The 22,388-nt window shown below is 44.2% G+C and overlaps 1 protein-coding gene across 1 annotated transcript; it reads left to right on the top strand.

The window, feature by feature from the left end:
• Positions 1-13,313: 13,313 nt before the first annotated feature.
• Positions 13,314-15,586, top strand: LOC123457746 (SH3 domain-binding protein 5-like). The gene has a single exon (XM_045142239.1). The coding sequence runs from the start codon at positions 13,789-13,791 to the stop codon at positions 14,965-14,967; it is 1,179 nt and encodes a 392-aa protein (XP_044998174.1). The 5' UTR covers positions 13,314-13,788; the 3' UTR covers positions 14,968-15,586.
• Positions 15,587-22,388: the final 6,802 nt, after the last annotated feature.

Genomic DNA, 22,388 nt, shown 5'->3' with positions numbered 1-22,388 from the left:
AACCAAAACACAAAAAAGAAAGTACAAATGTAGGACAGAAAGCTATTTGTTCAGGGGTGCTTGTGCCTATGGCTGCAGTAATCAGATAACATCCAAGCAAGGTGCAGCAGCATAGGTAGAGGTGTGGCTCAAGTCATGCTGTCCCCCTGTGAAAGGCTTACACAGTAGACACTGGGCTTTACAGCATCATCTTGACCTGGTCTTTATGTTAAATTTCTTCTACCACAGTACTGGCCATGTAACCTTATCAAAAGGGGATCACAGGACTTCAGCCCCCACGCAGACATGATATACTTTAACTAATAACCAATTTAAATGGTAGCTGTTCCTCTTCTAAGTTTATTTATGCCAGGGCACCCAGCTACTCAGAACTGCTGGGTGGGGGGAGGGAAGGCAAAGATAGAGATAAACACACCAAGAGGGCACAACCAAAGAGATGCCAATCCCAATTCCTGTGCTTCACCCCCACAACAATCAAGGTCCTGACAGGCTGATCCCTGAGCCCATATGTCAGCACCTTGGGGCCCCATTCTCCCAATTCAAAATAAAAGCAACACAGATTCAAACTCAATAACAATTCTTAAAAGTTTTTTGTTCTTTTGTTTTTATTTTTTGAGGTAGGGTCTCACTCTAGTCTAGGCTGACCTGGAACTCACTATGTAGTGTCAGGGTGACCTCAAACTCATGGCGATCCTCCTACCACTGCCTCCTGAGTGCTGGGATTAAAGGGGTGTGCCACCACACCTGGCCAATTCTTTAAAGTTCATAGTCTATCAATTTTTTCTAGGCTACCTTAATTTCAATTGTAAAAGGAAAAAGCTTTAAAATAGATAACAAGAAAAATGGGGGTCTTCTTTGCTATTGTTTCTCTATAAATTGAAAGTAGAAAATGTTTTCTCCTAATGATCCTATATAAGATGGTTAATAATTTTTGTTGGTTATAAGGTGATAAAAGGATTAAAAGGAAAAGGAATATCAAATGCTAGATGTCAAATGTTTGAAAAGAAAGTACTCTTTGAGCAGCACTTAGATTAGAGGGTGACAGAATGTGATAGAAAGCATTGAGACTGTTGAACAAAAAGGATTCAATTTCTTTTTAGAGCTTGCTAAAAGATGAGTGCAATTCAGATCTATCACTGTTGAGTTTCTAATTCATGTGGGGCCCTCCTCAACTTCCTGGCCAATCAGGGATATAAAGTCTCCAGGGAAAAATTCAGTGATGTTAATCTAATTTATGTATCTAGGAATGATACTACAGGGTGAAAAACACAGTTTAAATCCTGAACTAATCCAGTCATAGGATACCTGTCCAAGAAAGACAATCCATTCCTAAGAGCGGAGCTACCATGACCTTCCTCACTCCCTCCCGTAATCTCCACCTCTTAAAGCTTCTGAAACTGGGCTGGAGAGATGGCTTATCGGTTAAGCGCTTGCCTGTGAAGCCTAAGGACCCCAGTTCGAGGCTCAGTTCCCCAGGTCCCACGTTAGCCAGATGCACAAGGGGGCGCACGCGTCTGGAGTTCGTTTGCAGAGGCTGGAAGGCCTGGCGCGCCCATTCTCTCTCTCCCTCTATCTGTCTTTCTCTCTGTCTCTGTTGCTCTCAAATAAATAAATAAAATATTTTAAAAAAAGCTTCGGAAACTGCCATTCTAGAGACCAGGATTTCAGCCCATGAACTTTTGAGGGTCAAACCATGCACTAAACGATAGCATCCAGGTTTGCCAGAATATTTCCAGGGTATACCAGACCTAAAATAATGATTACATAAACATTTCTGTTAGGTCTGTTAGGCTCCCAAGATGGAGTCACCATGATCCGAAGAAGGATGACAGAGGCATGGGGAAGTGGATTGTCCACATTCTTCCAGAAACCACCCAGTCATTATCACCTCCTTGCCTAACAATGCCCCAGGTCATGGTTTTCTGTCCCCTTATATATCTCATAAATCACATGGTCACTGTTCTGGTGTCACACCCTAGCTATTTTAACTTTTCTCTCAACTTAATAAGTGAGTTTTTTTTTTCCTTCATCACCTTCCCCCAACTGAAAAAGGCCTACAAACACCACAACCTGTAAGGTCAGGTTGGCTGTGCTCCGCTCTTGTGAGTCAGTCCTGGTAGCTCATGCTTTTCCTGAATAAAAGCTTTCATGTTTGCCTCAGAGTGGTTTGCCTGGTCTTGGTCACTCCCAAACCTTACAATTTCAACAAAAACTTTTTGAAATGATAACAGAATGCAATCAGATTTTTTTGACTTACAATAGATTAAACTCAGTCAATATGTTTTTTCCAGAAATCCAAGTTTCAATGAAGAATACATTTCACTGAAATCAAATTTGGAAAAATCCAATCATCATGTACAGCTCTGCTATAAGAATAAAACATTAAGTTTCATCCAACCTACTAATATCTGAACCTTTTTTACAACCTGAAAATGGGAAATTCTTTCTCACAAAATGTGTTCATTAGTCATTACCTCAGCTTTTCATTCAAGCCAAGCCTTCAAACTAAGCATCTATATTCATGTCCCGGCCATACCTTTTGGAGCTATACTCTCAGCTCCCAGAGGAAGTATCACCATCTAGAGTAGCATTCAAAGACAGCGAGGAGGACAAGAAAAAGGAAGTCACTGTTTCTCAGCCTGGCAGAGGACCAATAATAAACCACTATCCTTTCTTTCTATTCAATCAAGCATTTGACTCAATCACTAATTCTTGCTGTTAGCTTAGAAGAGAAATTCATTCCTGTAAATAGACATCTTCACATTTTATAGCTCCTTTCTGACAGCATTCTATGACTTGTTAAAACAAGCAAAAGGCTGAGAAAGGCACCTACAGCCATACAGGGTAGGAAGTAGAGCTGACCCAGCGGGAAGTAGTAAGGTAGGGACCAGTCGAGGGGCGAGAGACCGTCAGTGGCAGTGCAGGCAAATGGACCACCAGCAAGTGAGGCCAAAACTCTTGAAAAGCACATGGAGTCTACATGTCAGTGTCAGCCGCCCCTCGAAACACAAGCAGTAGCAGAGCAGACCTAAGTATTGGCTACCTCACCTCCACTTCAGCAATATTCTTGTTTAGTTTGAACTTCATTCACCATGTAAAAAATATAATATTGGAGAGAGTCGAGAATTTTTCTCTCACTTTGGAACTGGCAGCAACATTTTTTGAGGTCTCAGACAGGTAAAATATCTCTCCCACTGGCAGCCATGCCAGAGTGGGAAGAGATGCTTTTTGTCTTTTATTACTGTCTTCATTTTTAATCTTTTTGGAAGCACACATTTTTTAATCCCTTTTTTAATATGCATGTGTGTGTGTGTATATATACATATATATATATATATATATATATATACATATATATATATATATATATATATATATATATATATATATTTAATTTGAGAGAAAGAAGCAGAGAGAGAAGGAGGGAGAGAATGGATACTCAAGAGCCTACAGCCACTGCAAATGAACTCCAGATGCATGTGCCACCTTCTACCTCTGGCCAGCCCTTAAATCTCTTTTTATGGCTTTTCTTTCTGAGACCCATGTTTGTTTACATGGGCTCCTGGCTCACATGTGCCATCCATGGGCTTTTGGACTCCATATCGTTTACCTCTGTTCTCCCCATGTTATCTTTCTTACCCCCACCAGTCTTCTCCCTTCCACACATCTTGGTAAGATCTGAATAAAATGTGATATTTTAAAAATCATTTCTTTTTTTTTTTTTTTTTTTTGGTTTTTTTCGAGGTAGGGTCTCGCTCTAGCCCAGGCTGACCTGGAATTCACTATGGAGTCTCAGGGTGGCCTCGAATTTATGACAATCCTCCTACCTCTGCCTCCCGAGTGCTGGGATTAAAGGCATGTGCCACCACGCCCGGCTTTAAAAATCATTTCTTGAATCTAGAATTGCCAATTCTTTGGTTAGTTTACAGATATAAACTAAGGCATTTGGGTTCCAGGAAGCACCCTAGAACCCCTGTTCCCCCTGTTACCTTAGGAAGAACATAACAGAATTCAAAGTCTTCACATTGTGTCACCTACAATGTCTAGAATACAATCCAAAAGTAAGTCATAGGATGTGGAAGATGGCTCAGCAGTTAAAGGCACTTGCTTACAAAGCCTTATAACCCTGGTTAAATTTCCCAGTACATACATAAAACCATATGCACAAAGTTGTGTGAGAGAGTCAGGTAGCTTTGTTAGGTAGTTCAGAGTGCCTGGGTCATGAAAGTAAAGCAGGAATGTCTGTTCTGGCAATCTGCACTTGTTAAAGATCAAAGGATAATCAGACTTCTTATTTCTTACCTAAAGGAGTTCCCTAGATCTGTTTTTCCACAAACAACCTGAGCCTCTTCTGAGATAAAGGTCTCCTTTCCTAGAATTTAAATCTAATTCTGACATTGTTGTTGGTCAAGTTTAGCCCTTAGCACAGACCAATGAACCCTCACTCTGGCTCACCTTAGTTGGAAGGTAAAACCCACTACAATAAGGTTATAAGTGGCATGCTAGGGGACAACCCACTATCTCTTGGTTTGTCCCCTGAACTTTGAGGTTCTGGTAAGCTTCCATTGTCTCAGCCCAGCTGGCCAAGATGAGGGGAGACCCCCCCTTTATTTCCACATGAGCTCTCAAGCCCCTCCTGCTCTCCACATGGCAAAAACTCTCTGAACTTTCTTCTCTTTCCTTCTCTTAATCTAATAAAGTACCTCTAAATCTTACCCTCTGGCCTATGGATTTTTTCAATATATTTTTAGTATTTTATTTTATCTATTAGAGGTAAAAATAAAGAGACAATAAATGTACCAGGACCTCCAGAAAAAATATATATATAATATTGGTAAGGAATGGGTGCTTTATGTTGCTATTTTATTGGTCCCCTTGGTAATCAAATTGTCCTACATTTTGGCTTTGTGTAAGATTTGGAGGCTGCATGCAAGATAGGGAACATTGGTATTATCCCTATTCTGGAAACAGAGAGATCAAGGAATTCAGATCTGGAAGCCCTTTAATGTCTTAACTAACTAGGCATGCTCAAGATTTGACTGGTTTAAAACAGATTCAGTAGTATCAAGAAAGCTGCTAAATTACCCTGGGGCCAGACTATCAGCAGACAGTTAGGCTGTCAGCAATAAATACTTACAAATTTTAATTCATCAGAAGTGCTAACTCATGGTGTTGGGTCAGGAGTCATGCAAATAATGAGGCAGAGACTGCTTGAGCTCAACAAAAACCAGAAAAAGTTTGTTACAGCCAAGGCAAGACAAAGCTGATTGATCAGGGACGCAGCCAGTCTCGAGAGCTAGAACTGTGACCCCAAAGGAGTGGCTCACAGGCTTTTTAAAGAAAAACCACAACATGGAAAACACAACCAGGTGCTGGGCAAACAAAGTACAGCCAGGGAGGAATTGGGTGATGAGTTGAGTGACCTTTAACAGAACTGGTGAGTTCCAGGTGGAGAGATCCATTGTAACTATGTAACTGTAGTTAAGGAACTAGTTGTTTTGGATTTAGAATGTTGGCAGGCATAGAGGGTATTCTGAGAGGGGATCTTACTTCTTATTGGTTGGCTCAGGTATAGGGAAATACCTCGTGGTCATTCCTGGAACTGGAGGTCAACAAAAGTACATGAACAATATGGAGAATGTTTAACAAAATGGAGTTCCTATGGTCAGCTTACAAAATGCAGTTTCTATGGTTAGCTTAGTCCTTTCATTCCCCCCTTTGACTTATGACTGAACCAAACCATTGATTCAAGATCATGCCCCTCAGATAATTGTGTGACTAGGGGGTCATATTGGGTTCTAAGTACCATAAGTTTTATAGATGAGACCTTTTGTTTAATAAATTGGATCAACCAATTAAGGATACAGGGTCCTATGATCAATCCTGTCAGTAGGAGAACTTACCTCCTACCCCTGCCACCAAGAGGACTTTAGCTAGTCCCTTGGTCTGTCATTCCTCTGGGGTTTCCTTGTTGTTGTAAATCTTAGCAGCCACTTCAACTAATTCAGATAAGTTACTCCCTTCAAATCTGTCTAGATGTTGGAGTTTTCTTTTAATATCCAGGGTGGGCTGGCTAACAAAGGTCATATTGATAGAAATCTGATTTTCTGGTGTCTCCTGATCCAGAGGAGTGTAGGTTCTGTAAGCCTCTAATAATCTTACCAGGAAGGCGCCAGGAGACTCATCCTTCCCCTGGATTACCTGACTAACTTTTGACAAAATTGTGGGCCACTTATAAGCAGCCCAGAGACCACCCATTAGAACCTGGCAATAGACTTTTAGCTGCTCCCTACCTTCAGGTGAGTTGGGGTCTCATTCTTTGGGTCCCGATGAAAGGTCAGAAAAGCTGCATTAATGCGAGCTTCATCAGTGGTCGGGCGTCCATCCTGCCCTGGGACCGGCTTCCAGCATTCTCTCCAGATACAGTCCCTTTCCTCTATGGTGAACAAAATCTAGAGGAGCTGTTGGCAATCATCCCAGGTGGGTTGGTGAGTAAAGGGGACAGTATCAAGAAGGTCTATGACAGCTGAGGTTTCTCTGTGAAAAGGGGGTTTTGAAATTTCCAATGATACAGGTGGAAAAAGGAAAAAAAGGGAGGTCCTGATTCCCTTCATCATCATGTAGTCCTATAGCTCACAGAGGAAGGGCTACTGAACTCAGGGGATGGAGTTTTCCTGAATAGGTATGGAAGGGACTAGGAGAGGGATCCCTGATGAGAGCTGGGGCCATAGGAACAGAAGATGAGGGCTCGGAAGATGGGTTTGGTTCAGCCATGGAGGGGCCTTGCCACAGATGATAAGGAGGAGGAGATCTTCCTCAGGAGAGCCTGAGGGTGGGAGTACTTCTGGAGGCTGAGTCTTCTTCTCATGCCCCTTTGGTAAGAGTGAGAGGTTTGCAGACCTGTTAGTAGGAGGAACCAGAGGCTTTAATCAGAAAGGGGAGTCAAACAGGAGGTAGTGCCAACCCACAATATAGGTTACTTGGTCTGGGTGGCCAAAAATTACTGTCTGGGTTCAGAGGTTAAGGCACTTGCCTGCAAAGCTAAAGGACCCAGATTTGCTTTCCCAGTACCCACATAAATCCAGACTCACAAGATGGCACATGTCTGGGGCTCGTTTGCAGTGCCTAGAGACCCATTTTCTCTCATTCTGTCTTTATCTCTCTCTCATAAAATAAATAATTTTAAAAAAGAATATGATGTGATGCTGGAGTGTTGGTGCACACTTCAATCTCAGCACTCAGGAGGCAAAGATAGGAGCATCGCCATGAGTTAAAGGCTAGCCTGAGGCTACAGAGTGAATTCCAGTTCAGCCTGAGCTAGAGACTCTACCTGGGGGGGGGGGGGGGGATCAGAAACAGAATAGAATATGATGTGCATGATATAATGCAAGCAAGCACCATTCCAAACTTAGTTGAAATTCTAGAGTTATTATAGAAAAGGTTTTAGTGTATCAGAGACAATTTAAAGGAAACACATTCATTTAAATGTACAATTTTTTTCTGAAGTATATTTAGTTAAAATCATTTTCACTAACTGTTTTATGCTTTCTTCCAGTTTTAACTAATTTCCAGTGGACAAAAGAAAGTGGCAGATAAATATGTTGGTATGATCTAGAAATCAGAAATGGGACCACTAGTATAGTATTCATGACCATGGCTTACTGAACCCTTAACATAATAAAACCCCTGTTCATGGGTGGCTTGGATAAAGTGCTCGGCACTCAAGCTGGAGTACCTGATTTGAGTCTGCAGAGCTCATGTGATAAGCAAGAAGCTGGGCTCAGCAGTTACAGGCACTTGCTTGCAAAGTCTAACAGCCCTGGTTTGATTCCCCAGTACACCCATAAAGTGATGCGCAAAGTGGTATATGCATCTGGAGTTCATTTGTAGTGGCAGGAGGCCCTGCTGCACCCATACTCATTCTCCCTCTATCTGCCTCTCTCACTCTCAAAAAAGTAAATAAATAAATAAAACTGTTTTATTAAATCCACAAGCCCAAGATCAGCCTGGACTACAGTGGGACCCTGCCCTATAAAATAAAATAGGGCTGGAGGAATGGCTTAGCAGTTAAGGCATTTGCCTGCAAAGCCAAAGGACCCAGGTTTGATTCCTCAGGACCCACATTAGCCAGATGCACAAGGGACTGCACACATCTGGAGTTTGTTTGCAGTGGTTGGAGGCCCTGGCATGCCCATTTATTCTCTCGCTCCCTCTTTCTCTGTCAAATAAATAAGTAAATAATTTTAAATGTAAATAAAATAAAATAAAATAAAACAAAAAAGCAAGCTACAAGCCTTGGCAAACATCTGCATTCCCAGTAGGCTGAAGCTATTAGAAAGAAAGGAGGATTTCTCAGAACCTTAAGGCAAGCCCAGCAAAGAACAAAAGAACAAGAATCCAGAGCAAAAATACACGGCCTTAAGTGAGGTGCACAGGTGACAATCAACCAAAAAATTGTCTTCTGACAACCACCATGTCCACTGAGAACTATCTTCCTTCAAGTCAAGACTAGACGACTTTGTTGAACCATTTTATGTCATCATAACAATGCATGTCTTTAACATTTATCTGTGCCTACTAAAGTGTCTTATAAGAAATAGCAAATAAATATTTGCCAAATCAATTCGTGCCCTGGGAAATGTGATATTAGAAGTAATATACCAATATGCAACTTCTCATTTTAATTCTTGTTTCAACTGCATGAACACTTTGCAAATTTAAAAAAAAAAAGCCATGACTATAAATTTCCTTTTTTACTATGTTTCCATTAGGTCTAATAGTTGACTATATTACAATAAAATTACGCACTTATCTTTATTAAGGTCAGGGAAGGGCTAAACAAAATCTAAGAGGATATAAATAAATCATATATAAACCTATGTTTTTGGACAATGGAATACTTGGGAGCCATAGATTGTTACTAGAAATTTTTCAGTGCCAGAGATGGGATACTTTCCAGTGAGTTGTTGGCCAGAGAGGTCACTGATACTCCCAAAACATTACAGGCCATTGCTGAGGCTCTTGGCTTCCCACCAGTAATTGATAGTAAGTCCCTATTGCTGAAAATTCCACATAATTGGGCTGCAAGGGCACTGAGAAATCCTGCTGCAGCTGAGCTGAAAACCTCCTCCATGTAGACTAGCAGACAGAAAGCTGGAGAAAGCTAGGCTGCATGCAGCTCAATGGGAGAGAAAGAAATCACCAGTAGAGATACTCAGCACTGGACACTGCAAGCCTTAAATTTGGCCAGCCAGGCCAAATGAGCCAATGTGTGCAATAGGGGCATGTCTGTTATGAAAGAAAACAACCACTCTGTAATTGGACTGAAGGCCCACTCCAAGGGAAGGAATACATCCGTGATACTGAAAACCTACAACAGGGCAGTCATGAGCCTTGCTGATGTCTGGCTAAATGTATATACTATGCTCGTCAAACTGCCCAGTAAGCACTTCTCTTAATGTTCATACCCATATGCTATTGCTACTCTCATTTTTGTTTGGAGAACCTTCTCTTTTCAGAGGGCAGTGACCTTGGGATGACTCAGAAGGCACCATGATGTTGAGAAGTGACAGAGGAGTGCACAGCACTGAAATATCTCTGTCACACCTTAAAAGGCTCAGGCTTCATTGGGAAAGAGGTGGCAGAAAGAATGTGAGAGCCAAAGGAAGGGTAGGACTCCTTACAATGTGCTCCACCAGACACAAAAGGGCCTGGTTATCCATGACCTCACAGTGCCTGACACTACCTACACAAGATCATCATAAGATTAGAAAAAAATGATGACAGCAAAATAAAAGACAGATTGAGGGCTGGAAAGATGGTTCACTGGTTAAAGCACTTGCTTGCAAAGGCAAAGGACCCAGGTTCGATTCCCCAGGACCCACATAAGCCAGATGCACAAGGTAGCACATGTGTCTGGAGTTTGTTTGCAGTGGCTGGAGGCCCTGGGGTGCCCATTCTCTCTGTCTCTCTCTCCCAAGTAAATAAATAAAAATCATAATAAACATTTTTTAAAAAGACAGATTGAGTGAGAAGGGGAAGGGATATGATGGAGAGTGGGATTTCAAAGGGGAATGTGGGGGGAGGGAGGGGATTACCATGGGTTATTTTCTTCAAATATGGAAGTTGTCAACAAAAAATAAATTAAATAAAAAATCCCCAACATAAAAATAAGATAAATAAAATATACAGAAGCAAAAAAAAGATGGTGACAGCATAAGTGAACCACTCATCCCTGGGAAAGAAATGAGAGGCATTAAGGGTTCACTGGGTCTTTTAGAGGACAGCAATCTCTAATATATCATCAGTGGGAGGGCACAGAAGGGGGTAAAAAGTGAATCACTGATTCCCTAGGCTGCGGGTAGCCCACCAGTTTCCCAACCCCCCCCCCAAGAAGCCACCATTCCCACAATCCCAGCTTCAGGGGACTCAGACCAACATAGTTCCACTTGCCTCACTGCACAGGGACTATAGTCCTGATATCCCGGCCCATGAGTGACCTTGGGCACACTCCACCTGCTGGCCTGCTGGCCTGCTCGAGCTACGGATCCATTGGTCCATCTGCCCAACACACACGTGTCACCATCTTCACTTATGCAAGCTTAGCCTGCTCTGCCCATTTACCCACTTACTGCTCTGGCCACCACCCAACCATGCATAAGCTCAGGACAATTCCACCTGCCCACATGAGCTCAGGCTTAATCTGGCTGTTGGCCCACGCCAGCTCAGGCACATTCCCCTGCCTGTCTGCCATGCTGGCCACCCACCAGAGTCCTGTTGCATGTGAGCACAGACTGCTTCTGTGTCCCAGTGTCCCACCATGCGACTTCAGGTTGTTTCAGCATCCCTCTGAACACGAGCATGGGCAGCTTTGGTGCATCACCGCATGAGAGCTCAGGTAACTTTGGTGCCCCTGCCACGCAGGAGCTCAGGCTGCATTAGCATTCTGCAAAGTGAGAGCTCAGACTGTTTCAGCATCCAGCCTCAGGCTGCTTTAGCTCCTCACTGTGTTAGAGCTCAGGCTGATCAGCCCACCCACATGTTAGCTCAAGACCACTCTGCCCATCTGCTTGCCTGCTGGCTAGCTCAGGACAGCTCTCCCAAGAGGCACCACTTGCCCTGCCCATCAACACTACAGTCCTACTTTCCCTGTCCATACACTGTGATGGGAAGACCACAGCACAATAGAAATAACATGAAAAATTAAGTGCAAGTAAATCCAGTAAGATCACCCAGTCCTACAATGAATATCTCTAATCAAAACATAGAATACACATTAGGATCAGACACCAAAATGAAGCTACAAGCAATGCAACCCTGACCAAGCTACTGGTAGAACTTATAGAAAAGCAACAAAGGACCAATAATCAAGTGGATGCTGCTCACTAGACTAGACCTGATAGATAAGAAAATGAAAGGAGTTCAAAGACAGTTAAGAGATATAAAGGAGGCTGGAAAAAAAAAAAAGAGGAACTCAAAAAATCAGCTGACGATGATAAATGAAGACATAAAGAAAAGCAAGGATGAATTCCAAGAAGCATCCAGAAAGTCAGAAAATGATGGGAAAAGGAAGCTCAACAGAGGGATGGAAACTATACATAGAAAACTAGTAGGAAATGCAAACCTAATTAAACAAGTCCAAAACTTTCTAGACGCTCTCAAGAATAGAGTCAAACATGTGGAAGATAGAAACTCCAATCTGGAAGACAAGATGGAAGAAACAGTTTGAGAGTTCAAAAGTGTCAATAAGTTCAAAATTTCTGTGAGCAGAACATGAGGGAATTGTGGGATACCCTTAAACATTCCTGATATCCAGATCATTGGAATACCAGAAGGAGAAGAAATTCAAATCAAAGGCATGGATAATTTATTTAACAAAATGATCAAAGGAAACTTTCCCACTCTCTCAAAAGAAAGGTCCATCAACATACAAGAAGCAAACAGAACTCCAAACAGACTGGACCAAAAGAGAAATTCTCCAAGACATATTGTTATTAAGACTCTAAACATTGACACCAAAGAGAAAATCCTAAAAGCAGCTAGGGAAAAACAGCACATCACTTTTAAATGTAACCCCATCACAATTATTTTAGACTTCTCAATGGAAATCCCGAAAGCCAGTAGGGCCTGGAATGAAACACTCACTACAAAGTCTAAGAACCTATGACTTCCAATCCAAAGTACTTTACCCAGCAAAAGTATCTCTCATAATAGATGGTGAAAGAAAAACTTTCCATGACAAAACTCAGCTTTACAATTATATGAACACAAAACCAAACCTACAGAGAGTATTTCAGGAAATTCTCCACGCAGAATAATCAAATAACCAACCTCAAATGCCTAAAAGATACAGATCACAATAACCAAACTCAGAGAAGGCACAAAAAAACTTCAAAGTATATGAAAACATCAAACCATATATACCAACACAATACAGAAGGGATCAAATCAAATCTCACAGTCATTACCCTAAATATTGATGACATTAATTCCCCCCTCAAGAGACACAAGCAACAGGATGGATCAGAAAGTTAGCCCCCTCAATCTGTTGTCTTCAAGAAACCCATATCACAAATAAAGACAAACACCTCTTTAGGGGGAAAGGGTGGAAAACAATTTTCCAAGCAAAAGAAGAGTCCAGGAACAGATGGCTTCTCAGCTGAATTCTATCAAACCCTCAAACCTGCATGGAAGAACTCAAGCCAATCTTTCTCAAACTGTGCCACACAACTGGACAACAAAGAAAGATCCCCAACTCCTTCTATGAAGCTAGTATCACCCTAATTCCAAAACCAGGCAGAGATGCCACAAGAAAAGAAAACTACTGGCCTATTTCCCGGATGAACTTAGATGCAAAGATCCTGAACAAAATCCTCACAAACTGGGCTGGAGAGATGGCTTAGGGGTTAAGCGCTTGCCTGTGAAGCCTAAGGACCCCGGTTCGAGGCTCGGTTCCCCAGGTCCCACGTTAGCCAGATGCACAAGGGGCGCACGAGTCTGGAGTTCGTTTGCAGAGGCTGGAAGCCCTGGCGCGCCCATTCTCTCTCTCTCTCCCTCTATCTGTCTTTCTCTCTGTGTCTGTCGCTCTCAAATAAATAAATTAATTTAAAAAAATCCTCACAAACCAAATCCAACAACACATCAAAAAAAAAAAGCATTATCCGACTTGATAAAATGGGATTCATCCCAGGAGCACAGGGGTGGTTCAATATACAGAAGTCTGTCAATGTAATATACCACATAAACAAGGATAAACACAAAAACCACATGATCAGCTTGTTGCGGGGAGGGAGGGGGAAGATTGTTTGCTGATTAGAAGCTCCGCTCGCGGAAAGGTAAACTGAGCTCCCCAGGGAGGCTCATCCCCAAGCCTCTGCTTGGACCAAGCCTTCTCTCTCTCCATCTGCCACTGCAGCCTGGAGGCCCTGCCTCCACCCTCCCGAATGGTGCTCCTCTTTGCAGGCCTCGGCCCAGGATCCAGGCCCCCCTTGCTCCTTGCCTTGGAGCTGTTGCTCCTGACCCCTCTTCGTGGACTCCCAGTGGGGAGGGGAGAACTTCCGCACAGACCAGGCTTTAGTTCCAGGAACCTCACTGGCAGTTTGAGCCTCTGCCTCTAACCGAGTGTGAGGTTTTTTTCCTGTGTGCCCCCCTCCCCACACCTTTTCCTGCCTTTTGAGAACAGACACCCTGCTCCTTGCCATCCAGAGCCCACGAAGCCTCAAGCTGGGGCCCTGGTCTCAGCATGTCAGTCCTCTCTTGTGCATAGGGCTCTGCCCTTTCCCGGCCAGTATGGCTGATTTCAGAAAGGCTCCAGGAGGACGAGAGACCCCACAAGGGGAACTGCGGCCAGAGGTGGTAGAGGATGAAGTCCCTAGGAGCCCAGTCGCAGAGGAGCCTGGAGGAGGTGGAGGTGGCAGCAGTGAGTCCAAATTGTCTCCAAGGGAGGAGGAAGAACTGGATCCTAGAATACAGGAGGAGCTGGAGCACCTGAACCAGGCCAGTGCGGAGATCAACCAGGTGGAGCTGCAGCTAGACGAGGCCAGGACTACCTATCGGAGGATCCTTCAGGAGTCAGCAAGGAAGCTCAACACGCAGGGCTCCCACCTGGGGAGTTGTATTGAGAAGGCCCGGCCCTACTACGAAGCCCGACGACTGGCTAAGGAGGCCCAGCAAGAAACACAGAAGGCAGCGCTGAGGTACGAGCGGGCCGTGAGCATGCACAACGCCGCCCGCGAGATGGTGTTCGTGGCTGAACAGGGAGTCATGGCTGACAAGAACCGCCTGGACCCAACCTGGCAGGAGATGCTCAACCATGCTACCTGTAAGGTGAACGAGGCCGAGGAGGAGCGGCTTCGAGGAGAGCGGGAGCATCAGCGAGTGACACGGCTGTGCCAGCAGGCGGAGGCTCGGGTCCAAGCCCTGCAGAAGACCCTCCGGCGAGCCATTGGCAAGAGCCGTCCCTACTTTGAGCTCAAGGCCCAGTTCAGCCAAATCCTGGAGGAACACAAGGCCAAGGTGACAGAGCTGGAGCAGCAAGTGGCGCAGGCCAAGACCCGCTACTCAGTCGCCTTGCGCAACCTGGAGCAGATCAGCGAGCAGATTCACGCCCGGCGCCGGGGCCTGCCGCCCCACCCGCTGGGCCCGCGGCGTTCCTCCCCTGTGGGGGCTGAAGCTGGCCCCGAGAGCATGGAAGATGGGGACAGCGGGATTGAGGGGGCTGAAGGAGGGGCCCTGGAGGAGGGCGGCAGCCTGGGGCCGGGCCCCGGTCCCGACACCGACACGCTGAGCCTGCTCAGCCTGCGCACCGTGGCCTCTGACCTCCAGAAGTGTGACTCGGTGGAGCACCTGCGGGGCCTCTCCGACCATGCCAGTCTGGATGGCCAAGAGCTGGGACCCCAGAGTCGGGGTCGGCGGGGCAGTGATGGTGGAGTCCGAGGCAGTCGCCACCAGCGCAGTGTCAGCTTGTAGCTCTGTGGCAAGGGTGCGGGCTTGACCTCCACCGCGGGCAGTTAGGGCCCCACAGGCCTCTCCTTCCCTCTGCTCTGGGGTCCTGTCTGCTGCAAGGGTCTTGGTCTCCAGTGCTTTCCGGGGAGGGGTCCGCTGCGTCCCAGTCCTGTCTGTCCTGCTTCCTCCCTCCCTCGCCTGTCCCCTCAGGAGGCAGCTCTCTCTTTGCCTTACCCACTTTGAAGGCTTGCTCCCTGCCCTCTCTTTCTCTCTCGTCCTATTGGCTCTTCACAGGTTCTGATCCCCTCTACTTTGCTCTTTTCTACCCGACTTCTGTCTGGCTTTCCCCCTCAGGGAACTTGTGGAAGACACAGGAGGCTCATCCGAGGAAATGAGTGCCCTGGTCTGAATGATTGGATGGTTCCTCACCTGTTGATCCCTGGCCCTGCCCATCCCTGAAGGCAGCTCCCCAGGGTGCCCTAGGTATCCTGCTAAGTCCTGTGGCCCTGTGCCCTTGTCCTTCTGTCCCAGCCTGCCTGTGAGTGCAGTGTAAGAAGTACTACGTGCCTCTGGAAGACACCACCTTTGTAAATGCTCCCCCTTGTGACCAGAGCCTCTGCGCCCTTCAGCAGAACTTGGGTCCTGCCAGTGTCAGGGTGGGGAGCCCGACTCCACCCACATGGGGAGTATGGCCAACTCCAGATGGCCCTGAGTGTGCAGTGTCCCAGACGGGCTGAGCCCTTACATTGCCAAGGTGCTAGTGAGTCCGACAGGGATTGTATTGGAGCTTAGTAAGACCCTGAAGGCTGGGACCTTGCCATTCCTGCCCCCTCTTGTGCAGCTAGGCTTGCTTTTTCTGGGTGGACTTGGACTGGCTCAGCACCCTCCTACGGGTGGCATTAGGGAATTTGGTGCTCAATTGCTCTCCTTGTTCTTCCCCACACCAAGCTACCTACTCCAGGACCCCTTGGGAATCACTCAAGCATGGCCACAGAGCCCCTGTGCAGAGGAAGAACTGGTGGAGGTGAGGGCTCAGCCCTCAGAGCTGCTCCAGGTGCTGGTGGTGCTCCTGGAGTGTGCGTGGGAAGCAGGCCTGGGTGTCTTGGGAGAGCTGAGCTTGCTCTCCTGCTCCGGGAGGATGCAGAGCTCTTGCAAGGTCTGGGAGCAGTGCACCTCTGCGTCTCCCAAACGTCGACCTGGAGGATGGCCACAATGAGAACCTGTGGGGTTTGAAGTGGCCATAGGTGGAGAGAAGTGGAGAGAGGACGTGAGTGTGAGTGTGCATGTGTTGGTGTGTGTGGGAAAGGACCAGCACTGGCTTTATTTAAATAAAGTAGTTTATGTAACAATAAAAAAAAAAAAAAACACATGATCATTTTGATAGATGCAGAAAAGGCCTTTGAGCCGGGCGTGGTGGTTCATGCCTTTAATCCCAGCACTTGGGAGGCAGAGGTAGGAGGATCGCCATGAGTTCGAGGCCACCCTGAGACTCCATAGTGAATTCCAGGTCAGCCTGCGCTAGAGTGAGACCCTACCTCAAAAAAAAAAAAAAAAAAAAGAAAGAAAAGAAAAGGCCTTTGACAAAATATAACATCACTTCATGATCAAAACTTTGGAAGTGGGGAATTCCGGCCAAGATGGCAACCGCAGAGCTTCGCTGCAAATCCCGGGTAAAGAAAGGCAAGACATTAAGTGTTTACTGGGTCTTCTTGTCAGTGGGAGGGCAGAGAGGGGGGAAAAACAGGCAATTGCAGATCCCCTTGCAGGTGGGTAGCCCACCCCTCCCACCAAATAGCCACCGCATCCACTGCTGCTGCGACCGTGTGCTGATCATGTGCTGATCCCTCACCTATTGATCTCTGCATGGGGAAGCCTAGACTCTCTGCACACACATCCACATTACTGCTCTGGCCAATCAGCAATCAGTGACTCCCAATAATAGGGAAAACCTCAGTCCCTCAGGAGTGGGCAGGCCACCCCACCCCGTATCTACAGCACAGCTGCATGCAGATTGATCCCTGCATGTGGAAGTTTACATTGCTCTGTCCACTCACTCAATTACTGATCCTGCCGCTGCACAGTCAGCAAGCCCAGTCCCACAGCAACTGCCACACAAGCCCAGACTGTGTCTCTCGCTTGCACCAGCTCAGGTGCTATCCCCTACCTGTCTGCCACGCCATATTGTCCTGTGGTGGGGGAGCCCAGATTGTTTCCAGGTCCCAGTGTTTCCAGCCAGAGTTTGGGCTGCTTCAGTGCTTGGCACCTCAGTCCCCCTCAAAGCTCAAATGCAGGCAGCTTTGGCGCATTTCCACTTGAGAATTCAGGCAACTTTGGTGCCCCTGCCAAGCAGTAGATAGGTGGCTTTGGCAAGTAAGAGCCAAAGCTCAGGCTGCTTGGCAACTGCCTCAGGCTGCCTTAGATTCCCATTGCGCTAGAGCCCAGGCTGATCCACCCACCTACATGCCCATACAATGTCATGGGCAGACCACAGTGCAAAAGAGATAACATGAAAAACCAAATGTAAGAAATCTGGTTAGATCACCCAGTCCTACTATGAATACATCTAACCAAAACATAGAAGAGTCATTAGTATCAGAACATCAAATTGAAGCTATGAGCAATGCAACCCTGACCAACCTACTGGTAGAACTTGCAGGAAAGCAACAAAGGACCAATAATCATGTGGATGCTGCCATCACTAAACTAGAATTAATAGATAAGAAACTGGAAGGAGTTCAAAGAGAGTTAATAGATTTGAGGGAGAGTGAAAAATAAAAAGACCTTAAAAATCAGCTGGCCATGCTAAATGAAGACATAAAGAAATGTAAGGATGAACTCCAAGAACCATCAAGAAAATCAGAAAGTGATGTGAAAAGGGAACTTGACAGAGGGGTGGAAATTATATATAGAAAAGTAGTAGGAAATGCAAACTTAATTGAACAAGTTGAAAACTCTCTAGAAGCTCTCAAGAATAGAGTCAGTGAAGTGGAGGATAGAAACTCTGATCTGGAAGACAAGATGAAAGAAATAGTTTGAGAGTTCAAAAATTTTAGTAAGTTCAAAAGTTCCTGTGAACAGAACATGAGGAAATTGTGGGATACACTTAAACGTCCTAATATCAGAATCATTGGAATATCAGAAAGAGAAGAAATACAGACCAAAGGCATGGAAACTTATTTAACAAAATAATTGAATAAACCTTCCCCAATCTCTTAAAAGAAAGGTCCATCAAGATACAAGAAGCCAACAGAACTCCAAACAGACTCGACCAAAGGAAAAACTCTCCAAGACATATTGTCATTAACACTCTAAACATTGACACCAAAGAGAAAATCCTAAAAGCAGTTAGGGAAAAACAGCACACCACTGTCAATGGTAACCCCATCAGAATTAGTCCAGACTTCTCAATGGAAACCCTGAAAGCTAGAAGGGCCGGGAAAGAAACACTCCAAAGTCTAAGAACCTATGGCTTCCAAACCAAACTACTCTACGCAGCAAAAGTGTCTCTCATAATAAATGGTGAAAGAAAAACTTTCCATGACAAAACTCAGCTTTACGATTATATGAACACAAAACCAAACCAACAGAGAATATTTCAGGAAATTTTTCACAGAGAAGAAATGAATAATTAAACTAAAATGCCTACAAGAAGCAGATCACAATAACCAAACTCAGAGTAGGCACAAAAAACTTCAAAGCCCATGAAAAAACCAACACACATCTACCATCACAGTATGGCAGGGATCAAATCAAATCTCATAGTCATTACCCTAAATATTAATGGCCTTAATTCACCCATCAAAAGACACAAGCTAACAGGATGGATCAAAAATTAGACCCCTCAATCTGTTGTCTTCAAGAAACACACCTCACCACTAAAGACAGACACCTCCTCAGGGTAAAGGGGTGGATGATAATATTCCAAGGAAATTGGAATAAGAAACAAGCAGGTGTAGCTATATTAATACTGGATAAAATAGACTTCAAACCAAAAATAATCAAAAAAGACAAAGAAGGCCACTTCCTACTTATCAAGGGAACAATCCATCAAGAGGATATTACAATCATAAATCTGTATGCACCAAACACAAATGACACCACAGTTCATAAAACAAAACCTACTTGACAATAAAACAGAAATAACCAGCAACACCATCATAGCTGGGGACTTCAACACACCATTATCAGTAATAGACAGATCATACAAACAGAAACTGAACAGGAAATTAAGAAAGCTAAACAAAACCATAGATCACTTACATTTAATGGACATCTACAGAACTTTCCATCCCAAATCCACAGACTACACATTCTTCTCAGCAGCCCATGGACAAGATACAACATCACTTCATGATCAAAACACTGGAGAGAATTGGTATGGTTGGTTCATATCTTAACATAATAAAGGCAATATACAAAGCTCCAAAGGCCCAAATAATACTTAATGGAGAGAGACTGGAGGAATGCCCATTGAGATCAGGAACAACACAGGGTTGTCCTCTCTCACCTCTGCTTTTCAATATAGTACTGGAAGTCCTATCTCAAGCAATAAGAGAGGAGAAGGAAACAAAAGAGATACAATTTGGAAAGGAAGAAGTTAAGTTAGCTCTATTTGCTGATGACATGATTGTATATGTAAGAGACCCGAGAGACTCCATCCCCAAACTCCTGAAGGTGAATAACTCCTATAGCAAAGTAGCAGGATACAAAATCAATGCACAAAAATCAGTAGAGTTTCTATATGCAAATAACAAAGACACAGAGAAAAAAATAAGGGACATAGTCCCATTTTCAATAGCAAAAAAAAATATTTTGGAATAACGTTAACAAAGGAAGTGAAAGATTTATACAATGAAAACATAAAAAGACTCAAAAAGAAATTGAGGAGGACTTAAGAAAATGGAAAGACCTCCCATGCTCCTGGATAGGCAGAATTAACATTGTGAAAAATACAATCATCCAAAGGCAATACAGATTTAATGCAATTCCAATTAAAATCCCTACAGTGTTCTTTGCAGACATAGAAAAAATGATCTCAAATCTCTTTTTTTTTTAATTTTTATTAGCATTTTCCATGATTATAAAAAAAAATCCCATCAGCCTGGGCTACAGTGAGACCCTACCTCAAAAAAACAAAAAAAAAATCCCATGTTAATTCCCTCCTTCCCCCTCCCACACTTTCTCCTTTGAAATTCAATTATGATCTCAAATTTCATATGGGAAGGAAGAAGGCCATGCATATCCAAACATATTCTCAGCAAAAGAAATACCTCTAGAGGTATCACCATACATGATCTAAAGCTATATTACAAAGCCATAGTAATAAAAACAGCATGGTACTGGTGTAAAAACAGGAGTATAGACCAATGGAATAGACTTGAGGAAACAGATTTTGGGTCAAGCAATGGTAGCTACTTGATATTTGACAAAGGCCCGAACAATATAGCCTGGAAAAAAGACAGCATCTTCAACAAATGGTTCTGGACAAACTGGATAACCACATGCAAAAAAACTGAAACTTGATCCCCACATTTCACCATGCACTACACTCAAATACAGGTGGATCAAAGACCTCAATATAAGACAAGAAACACGAATACTACTGGAAGAAAATTTAGGAAGTACTTTCCATGATATAGGAATGGAAAAAGACTTCCTGAACAAAACCCCAGTAGCTCACAATCTTAAACAGTCACTCAAGTACTGGGACCACATGAAGCTGAAGAGTTTCTTTACAGACAAGCATACCATTAAGCAAAGCCAATAGATTGCCCACAAAATGGGAGGAAATATTTGCGGGCTATCCAACTGATAGAGGCCTAATCTCTAGAATCTACAAAGAACTCAAAAATCTAAACAGTAAGAAGTCAAACACCCCACTCACAAAATGGGGCAAAGAACTGAACAGGCAGTACACAGAGGAAGAAATACAAATGGCAATCACACACTTAAGTAAATGTTCAAAATCCCTAATCATCAGAGAAATGCAAATTAAAACAACTATAAGATTCCACCTTACCCCAATAAGGATAGCAAACATCAAAAAATCAAATGAAAATAAATGCTGGCGAGGATGTGGAGAAGCAGGAACACTCATCCACTGTTGGTGGGAATGTAGGATGGTACAACCACTTTGGAAAGCAATATGGAGACTCCTGAAAAAGCTGACTATAGAGATACCAACAGACCCAGTTATTCCCTTACTGGGCATCTACCCTAAAACCTTCAAACCTCAGGCCAGAGAGATTTGCTCAACCATGTTTGTAGCTGCTCAATTAGTAATAGCTAAGAGCTGGAATCAATCCAGATGTCCATCACTAGAAGAATGGATAACTAAGATGTGTTACATCTACACAATGGAATTCTATGCAACAGTAACAAAAAATAACACAATGAAATTTGAGGAAAAATGGTTGAACCTGGAACAGATCATTCTCAGTGAACTTACCCAATCACAGAAAAAAAGTCGCCACATAGTCTCACTCATCTACAGCACCTAACCTGAATCTACCCAAGATACCTTACATACCCAGCAAGCATCTCATGGACTAGACACTAGAATGGATGCGGAGGGAGGGGAGGGCATCGAAGGGGTGGGAAACACTAATCTACACCCAAATGGCAATGGTACCATAAAATTCTACTTCCTAAAAGACAGACCAAATGGCTGAACTTTCACCAGGCCCTTACAGGAAACACATGAACCACAAGACACTGGAGAGGGTAGGATCATGTCTAAGCTAAATCTTCTACATCTTCCCTCCCTCCCTCTCCCTCTCCGTCTCTCTCTCTTCTCTATAACTCTTGTATATTAGTTAACTTTTTCCTCATTTGCTTAGTGGGCACTGACCTGTAACTCCCAGTACCAGCATGGGGCTATCATCCACAATTAGCTTTTGATCAGAGAGACATAAAAGGTTCTCTAAAAGAATGACAGATTTCTCTCACAGTACTTGACCCACCAAAGGTTAGTAGTAAGACCTACTGCTGAAGACACCATATGTAGTGGACACATAAAATGGAATGGCATGGTTGGAAGCTAGGAGAGAGTCAGTCCCCAGACAGTCAGCATGTCTAGTGTCAGAAGGTGCTACATGGGCAACTGGGGGAAATGACCAATATCTGTCCAAGCAACTCATGGTCTAACCTACTGAGCATCAAATAACATTTTTTGATGCCCACACAAGTGTAATAGTGGCACACAGCCATGATGGGGAACCAACAGCTCTTGAGTTGGCTAACTGATCCCCTCAGTGGTACGGGACCCATTGCTGGAGCTGGGAAACAAGTCAGAACCATATCCAAACATAAGACCACCCTATGGTATCAAGCTACCATCAATTGTGGGCTACAAAAGGGCCTACACCTATTAAACTCTCTATAAAAAAAAGTAAGGGTTATCTCATTTCTCCTGGTGCTAACTTACTCTCCGTTGGAAAATCTGC

This window comes from Jaculus jaculus, chromosome 1 (assembly GCF_020740685.1).
Source record: "Jaculus jaculus isolate mJacJac1 chromosome 1, mJacJac1.mat.Y.cur, whole genome shotgun sequence".
Taxonomy (NCBI): Eukaryota; Metazoa; Chordata; class Mammalia; order Rodentia; family Dipodidae; genus Jaculus; species Jaculus jaculus.
Note: the sequence above shows the minus strand (reverse complement) of the source record. Positions and strands in the feature narration are given on the sequence as shown.

What these genes read in the sequence shown, in the direction of transcription:
- LOC123457746 (XM_045142239.1), top strand. Translation starts at nt 13,789, where the DNA reads ATGGCTGATTTCAGAAAGGCTCCAGGAGGACGAGAGACCCCACAAGGG.